Source organism: Octopus bimaculoides, chromosome 3, assembly GCF_001194135.2.
Source record: "Octopus bimaculoides isolate UCB-OBI-ISO-001 chromosome 3, ASM119413v2, whole genome shotgun sequence".
Classification (NCBI taxonomy): Eukaryota; Metazoa; Mollusca; class Cephalopoda; order Octopoda; family Octopodidae; genus Octopus; species Octopus bimaculoides.
In genome coordinates this window covers 60,073,644-60,082,529 of record NC_068983.1, presented here as the reverse complement: position 1 = coordinate 60,082,529, position 8,886 = coordinate 60,073,644, and the positions used below count along the sequence as shown (strand labels likewise).

Genomic DNA, 8,886 nt, shown 5'->3' with positions numbered 1-8,886 from the left:
ATATATATATATGTATATATATATATACACACACAATTTTATAAAAATATGTAACTCAATTTCATAATGTTTTTATATACACACCAAAATATCTGTATTAATATATGTGTGTGTGTGTGCATGTATATATTTATAAGTATGTGTATATGTGTATGTGAGCAAATATATATATATATGTTGTAATTTAGGCAAAAAGGTATGGAAGAAAAAGAAGGACAGAGAAGTAGAAGAATATAAAGCATATTCCTTGATATTTTGAAACAACTTAATTTCCATGCTTTGGTTGTCATTGAATAGTCTGCATTAATAAGTGCTTCCAGTGGTGCCATATTTATTTCTAAAGAACTCTCTTTCATTCTATTATTTGAATTCTGGTTGTGGCAGTTAAAATTGTATATGTTAAAATACATAAATGCATATGCACATACATACAGACAGACAGACATCAAATACACACATGCAAGCATGCAGACATGCATACAGAAATATATACATTACATGCATTTCAAGAAAATCAATATTTGCAACAAAAGCTCATGTTAAAAGTAAGTTGTAACTTCTTCAATATTTTTGTAGCTGTCCATATACAGTTTAGTTTTGTTGTTGCTACACATATATACACACACACACATGCATTACATACATACATACATACATACATACATACATACATACATACATACAAACGTATATAAAATCATCATCAGCATCATCATCTTTTAATGTACTCCTTTCTATATTCGCATGGGTCAGATGGAATTTGTTGAGGCAGATTTTTCACTGCTGGATGCCCTTTCTGTTGCTAACCCTTACTTGTAATATTTTCTCCATATTTTTCACAAAAGATTAGAAATGAACAATAGCATTTGTATAAGTGATGCTTGTTCACAACCATCAAATGATGTCAAGACAAGGGCACACACACACGCACACACACACATATGTATATGCATGCACACACACATACGTATATACATGCACACACACATGCACACATACACACACTCACACACACACACACACACACACACACAGATATATGATTAGTTTCTTTTACTGTTTTTTTACAGGTACCTTCAAAGTTTGCACTAGTGTACATCATATGTTTGACATTGAAATGTTTACAAACTTATAAAACACAGCAAGCAACACAGAAATTGGTTTACCAAACTTCAATGTTTTTAATAAGTCTGGAAGAAGGATAATTTGAAGACTGCCAAATTTAACTTTGTGGAAAAGGCAATTCACAAATTTGTTAATTCATTTTATATTCAGTTTTCCATACTAATATGGGAGAGGTGAATTTATATTGAGGCATTGTTTTTTATTGCTTGGATGCCCTCCCTTAAGAAGAAAAAGAAATTCTTGGTAAAATTATGAATGAAGAAATATCCAGAGAATAAAAAAAATACAAACAAATCTCATCCAAATCTATAACAACAAAGAGAACAAGAAAGACATTTATTTAGTTTTGAAGAATTTAGAAAATTTAAAAGTATCAGAATTAAGCCAGACATTTGTGTAGAAGAAGAAAAATTGTCAACATTCAATAAAATAGAGGTGGTTTTGCTTAATCCTCTGCTCATCACATTTTTTCCCTTATAAAGGATACAAGTTAATTTACTCAGCTGCAGTTTTAGCAATTCATTTGGGTTGTTGACTTCACAAATACAGTTCATTTGTTTTACCACTAGCAATAGCAAATTAGTGTTTGGTATCTGTTGTGTTGCATATGTAATTCGGAAATCTGCAGAAAGAAAGAGAAAAGAAACAAAAATATAAACTTCTAAAAAAAAAAAAAAATTCAAAATCCCTGCTCGTATTAATCAAACAATACCGATTGCATAAGTTTCTATTTTTGTTTTAGTCTAGAAGCTTATATGAAAGAATGATGAAATTAGGGGCAGCTTCTTTTTGAATTTTATTAGCTTGTTGAACTTATGTTCTATAAAAAGCATCTTGCAAAAATATTTCTACTAAGATTTCTACTATAAGGTGCAGGTGTTGCTGTATGGTAAGAAGTCTGCTTCTCAGTTACATGGTTCCAGGTTCAGTCCCACTGTGTGACACCTTGGACAAGTGTGTTCTACTATAGCCTTGAGTCAGCAAAAATCTTGTGAGTGGATTTGGTAGACAGAAACTGAAAGAAGCCTGTTGTATGTGTGTGTGTTTGTATTTGTTCCCCACCACTGCTTGACAGTAGTGCTCCGGTATGGTCACAATCAGATAACAGAAACAAGTGAAACAATCAAAGAAGGCTAACTTGTAATTAGGAAAAGAGGAAAAAGAAATGAGAAAAATAACCTTACCTTTGTTTATATAACAATATTCAGGTCTAGAATGAAAGAATATAAAGATATAAATATAAATAGTATTGTGGACATCATTAAGAATTCTATAACAAGAAAGAATATAAACTAAGAAGAATATCTCTATGGAGAAAATATCAAAGTAAAATAAACATCAGAAATGGTTTGCCTTATGCAGAAACTGCAGGAGTTACTCAGAGGTTTTTCAAACTCTTCTAAATCCATTGCAAGGCTGGAAACCCTTCCATATTATCAGCAGGTTTCTCAGGGTCACAAGCATTTTGCCCCTTAGCCTGTATACTTCACCTGAGTGGGGCAGTGAGGACTGAGCTAGTTTTCACTAGTGGAAGGGTTCCACTTGTGGTCTCTTATCAACCATAGCCATCTTGAGCTACAGTAATCCCTTGACTATTGTAAGTGTTACGTTCCAAAACCTCCCACAGAAATAATTAAAATCTAAAAAATTATAAATACCTATCAGCTGCAGAAACCCGATGTATACTGAGGAGTCCGCAATATAAATTTACACATATTAGTCAGAAAACTTCGCAATGTACTGAGTGAACTGCGATGTACTGAGCATGTGACAGGTGAACTGCCATGTATTGAGTGCACGATAGGTGAACCACGATATGGCGAGGGATTACTGTAATTTCAACTGCCATGCCTATTTCGTTTGTGGCTGTCTTCAGTTGTCTGGGTTCCAGACTAATAATCTTATTAAATAAATTAGAAATAATAAATCCAAAAATATATTTGTATACATTAAATATATTGATAAAAAGATAAGAAAATATGAACAAGAAAAGCATAGCATCATTTGGAACCTAGTTGTTAGGTAGATTTATCAATTATGCTATGGCATCTCTGTTTTGCTTTCAGTTTGATTAGGACTTTATAAAACCTATGATATCTCGCAAGGTCAAATTATTTTGGTTGCAAAGGGCAGGAGTGGTTGGTGTGTGAAGGCATGGCTTTGTAGATAAAAATTTCACTTTCTAGCCTTGTGATTTTGGGTTCAGTTCCACTGCAACTATCTTCTATTATAGTCTCCTGGACCAGCCAAAGCCTTGTGAATAGACCTAGTAGATGGAAACTGTGAGGATGCCTGTTAAATATGTATATGTGTGCGTGTGTAATTGTGTCTCCTTGTATTGACATTGCATAACAGTTGTAAATGAACATCTGTGTTGTTTGCTTTCAATCTTCCATGGAAACATGTCTGGCCACAGGAAAAATATTTCCTTGATTAGAAACAGGTGAAGGTTTAGCAACAGGAAGAGACATGCGACCATTGAAAAATCTGCTTTAATGAATTCTATCTGAGCCATGCAAATGTGTATAAGTGTAGATGTTAAAATGATGATGTTGATGATGCAATATAGTTGCTTTATTTGAAACACTGTTCTGACATGCAGAAACCAGCAGGTTGTAAGTTCATTCCCATATTGAATATCTGAATGTTTTTCTTATTCAAAGTTTCCTGCTTTTCTCGATGGGTTGGGTTCCATATTCTGTTATGTTATCACTTAGATGCTATTTGTGCTTTGTGAATTTTTTTTGCTGTAATGTTATTACTTTCTGTTTACTTACTGCTCTTATTGGTGTCAGCATGTTAAGAAACTTAAAATAATGGAATAGTTTTTATTGAAAATCCCAGAAGAAAAAAAAATCTCATCCAAATAACTGACATTCCTTGACAACTGTCTGTATTTGTTGTACATCTTCAACACTCTAACTAAATAGTTACTTACTTTTAACAGTATCACTTCAAATATATATTTCCTAACACACACACACATACACTCACACACACACACACACACACACACACACACACACACAGTCATTGAGAATTTGTACAAACTTTCCTCTTTAATTCAATGCAATAATTTTACGTTGTCTGTGAAACACGGAGAATATAGAAAAATCCTCTGAAAAGTGCTTGAGATGTCTGCCAAAATGATATGGTTACTTTTTCTCTGACTGAGGAATCTAGTAAAAAATTGGAAGACATACGCATCCATACACAACATACACGTATATAAACACACAAGCAAACTGATGTATGTGTGTGTGTGTGTGTGTGTGTGTGTGTGTGTGTGTGTGTATGTGTGTGTGCAACCTGTAAGATGAAGAATAAAGATAGAAGTAGGCATGTGAAAAGCTAGTTACAAGTGGGAGTAGTTAGGTGCAGTTAATATCTTCTTTGTTTTGTGTTTCCCCATTATTTTTCTATGGTTTATGAAGTAAAGTTGTAATCTATAAAATACGTGGATTGAACAAAAAAAAACCCCCCAAAAACGGAGCAATAAAAATAACAAAATAGAAATAAGTGACTTACATTTGTTGTGCTGTTGAATCCATCTCTCGCTGAATTTTGCATGAGTTTGAATAACTATAGGATCCAGCAATCCCATCAGAAGGCACGGCATTGAAGTCAGCTAAGAAGAGGGAAACACTTTTTTCACATGGTTTTCTCTCTATATCATCAATCATTGGTGGTTCTACAGAATAATCTGAATAATCTGTAGGATTTTGATAATCCTCTTCTCCTGTAGGAATACATAATAGATTCTTTGGATCAAATAACTTCAATAACTTCTTAAGTATTTCTTAAAAAGAACAGCAAAGTGAATAAATATTTCTTAAAAGAGAAAAAGTAAAATTAGTGATTAAATGATTGAACTCTTTTGTTATTATATTTCTGCTGAAACAAATTGCCTTTCAAAATACTGAAGAATTAAGTAAAATAATTGACAATATTAAACTGTAGTTTGGAACATAAATCAACATGAAATTTTGATGCAAAGTTTTAGTTTAGGTCATTTAAGACACAAAGTTTGTATTATAGAACCAGAGATAGTCTCAGGTAGGTTGGTATCAATGAGTTAATGTGTTTAAAACTGTACTTTGAAGAGAAACAAAATAACAAAAACAAAACAAAAAATAACTTGTGTTTTATAATCAGTTAGGACACATTGGATAAAATCTCAGATACACTTTGCCTGAACAAAAAACAAGAGGCTGGACAATAACAACAGCAACAGCATTATTGTAATGCATGCAAAAAACTTTCTAGTGTGTGTAAAGCTCGGTCAAGCTGGCATGAAAGAGAGCCCCACAGCACAGTATTAAATCAAATGCACGTACAAAGAGATTTAGCATCTTTTATCTTTTACTTGTTTCAGTCAATAGACTGCGACAATGTTTAAAGGATGTTTTGTTGAATGAATCAAACTCACTTCTCCTTTTTTTTAAAGCCTGGCACTTATTCTATTAATATCTTTTACTGAACTGCTAAGTTACAGGGATGTAAACAAACCAACACCAGATGTCAGGCAGTGGTGGGGGGAGACAAATACAGACACAAAGACATGCACACACACACACACACACACACACACACACATGACAGGCTTCTTTTAGTTTCAATCTACCAAATCCACTCACAATGCTTTGGTTGGCCTGAGGTTATAGTAGAAGACACTTGCCCAAGGTGTCATGAAGTGGGACTGAACTAGGAACTATGTGGCTGGGAAGCAAACTTCTTACCACACAGCCATGCCTGTATGCTTGAATGAGGGAAAGCTTTTTTGGTGGAAATAGTGTTGAAGAACTTTCTCCTTTCACATTTGTGAAAACACATTCAATCTAATGACATCATTCTGATGTCATTAGATTATGGAATGATACCATTGGATTGTATACATTTCTGCCTTGTTATACATCGTCATCCACCAATGCCAAATGAACAACAGCAACAATTCATTCTATTTCATTGTATTTTGGCAGCAAAAGGTCTTTCCACATTCAAGTGTACATGAATGATACATGCATATATCTCATTCAACACTGCTTCATTACTCTATTTAATTGATTCCAGCTTGGCCAAGCTTTACACATGCCAGCAAATTTTACTATTTGCTCTTCTTATACGTTGCAACTATTGTTCAGTTAAGGCTGTGAATGATGAGTTTAGTATTCAAAGCTGATGATGTTTAACAAGGCAGAAACATGTGACCCACAATCCAATAGTGTCATTCATAGACCTATATGTTTTCACACATGTTGTTTAAAAGGACACATTTTCTCTCAAAACAATTTCCTTACCAAAGGATCTTTCCACATTCAAGCTTATACAAATGTGTTAAATATCATATATTTTATTGTTAGTTTTAAAATTATAACAGAAAACTGCATTAATAAGATTGCTTTCACATTTTGACACAAGGCCAGTAGTTTTAGGGGAAGAGTTAAGTTGATAGCATCAATCCCTGTGTTCAGCTAGTATACTTGAAAGGATGAAAGGCAAAGTTGGCCCTGGTGGAATTTGAACTCAGAAGATAAAAATGAACAAAATGCCGCTAAGCATGGAATGCTAACAATTTGCTTGGAATACTAACAATTTGCTTGGAATGCTAACAATTCTGCCAGCCCACCACCTAATCTGCATTAATAATTTTGGTTTGAAGGCCAGCAATTTTGGGGAAGGGGATGAGTTGATTTGATCGACCCCAGTGTTCAACTGGTACATTATTATTGATCCTGAAAGGATGAAAGGTAAAGTTGACTTCAGTGGAATACGAACCCAATGTGTTAATGAGTCTGCCAGCTCACCACCTTAACTGCGTTAGTAATATTGATATTGGTCAAATGAAACTGCATATAAATTGAATATCTTTATGAAAATAATGAATTTGATGATTTTTTAAAGTGATTGTGATTTCCTCATTCAAATAAATAACTGTACTTTAAACATTATTGACATATAAATTAAATAACAGTACTTTAAATAATTAAATAACTGTATTTTAAATATTATAGACATATCATTCAGATGTCTGAAATCTTTAACCAGGCTTTTGTCAAGTGGAAAAGATGAAATCTAGAGAGCCGACTGATGCCAGTAGTAGCAGAATTAAATTAGATTATTAAGGACATTTACTATAATTAATTTTATTACCATTGAAAAAAAAAATCTTTTCAACTTTGACGCTCATAGATTGCTTCTGGTTATAAGAGCTTAGTTATTGCATCTCTTATAAAGATTCCCACCACCTTATTAAAATTGCAAAGGGTTAACATTATCATAAAATGTACAATGGATATGCAGTAAAGATACAATTACCAGCACAGTCAGCTTGAACATGAAAAGATACTTAAACACAATAGCAAGAGAAAATGTGTTTTGCTTCATGTTAAGAGTATGTAACTTACTGATGGACAGACTGTCAATGTTCAGGATAAGATGACCAATACTTCTTTTAGCACATGAATGTGGTGTTCAACCTGTCATGCCCCTGTAAGTCAGTTTCCCTTCTATGTGTGCATTCTCACTTGTCTTTTTTTCTGTCTAACAGACAGTTTTGTTTCTGCTGATTGTTATAATATAACCCTCATCCAAGTAAAATGAGTTATGAGTTCTTTTCTTCTTCTGTGGAACCTAGTAGGTTATTTTTCAATTAGTCTAATACTCAATGTTCAAATTACAGTTACAGTTACAACAGCCATCATATTTCTTCCCAATGTAATAATGATTTAGTGATTAGTTTGGCATGAAAATTTGCCAAATAAATCTCATCAAATCATCATCATCACCATCATCATCATCATCATCAAAAACCATAAAAATATAATGGAACTTGACAATATAATGGATTGCCAATGATATGAACTAAAGGAAGGAATGAGCCAAAAAGGGACCCTCTATAATCAGCCTCTAAGAAATAGCAGTCAGATCTCCCTCAATTCACATCCTACCATCTTAGAAAAGAAAGGATTCTGACCCTCTGTACATAGAGAGATTTCCAAATATATAGAACAGTCACAACAGAAATGCTTTTGAACATATATCTGCTCAGCTAGTGATAAGCCGAGCCTCAACAACAACAGCAATGACAAAGGAAAAGAGATGTGGTTGGGAGGGGGGATAATTTTAACAATAAATATGAACATTCATTATCACAAGTTATGATAATGATGGCTAAATCTAACAATGAGATAATAATAGGCAAAAACATATATGGGTATTGGCCAAATGAAGGAACCCCTTACCAGAAACTCTGCTACTTTTACTTATCCAGTTGGCAAAGCTCCATTCTGTAATAAACCTACAATGAAAAGAGACAAAGGAACAAAGAATTAAATAAACAAAAGAAGAAATAAATTCCAGACAATATTATTTTGACAACTAACTATTGTGTATGTATGTATATGTGCATGTGTATGTATATATGTATGCATACATGCATGTATGCATGCATGTACATATGTCTGTCTGATGTATGTATGTATGTATGTATGTATGTATGTATGCATGTATGTATGTGTATGTATATATATGTGCTTGCGTATGTATACATGTATGCATACATGCATGTATGTGCATATGTCTGTCTGATGTATGTATGTGTGCATGTGTGTGTGTTTATACCACTGCTGCCACCATCACTGTTTTTACATTTGATGCAGAAATTTACAGTTTGATGTCCTTTTTGATACTAATTCTTTTACTCAGCTTATATGACACACATGAATATATATATATATATATATATATATATATATATATATA

General features: G+C 33.2%; 1 protein-coding gene across 1 annotated transcript in view; it reads right to left on the bottom strand.

Moving 5' to 3' along the window:
• Positions 1-8,886, bottom strand: part of LOC106868565 (voltage-dependent calcium channel subunit alpha-2/delta-4) — a 42,189-nt gene that overhangs the window by 7,874 nt on the left and 25,429 nt on the right. Inside the window, exons 6-9 of the mRNA XM_052966185.1 lie at positions 8,367-8,422; positions 4,654-4,864; positions 2,310-2,335; positions 1,613-1,747 (exon numbers count right to left, since the gene is read on the bottom strand). Of these exons, the coding sequence (XP_052822145.1) occupies positions 1,613-1,747; positions 2,310-2,335; positions 4,654-4,864; positions 8,367-8,422 (428 nt within the window). The remainder of the gene's footprint in view (positions 1-1,612; positions 1,748-2,309; positions 2,336-4,653; positions 4,865-8,366; positions 8,423-8,886) is intronic.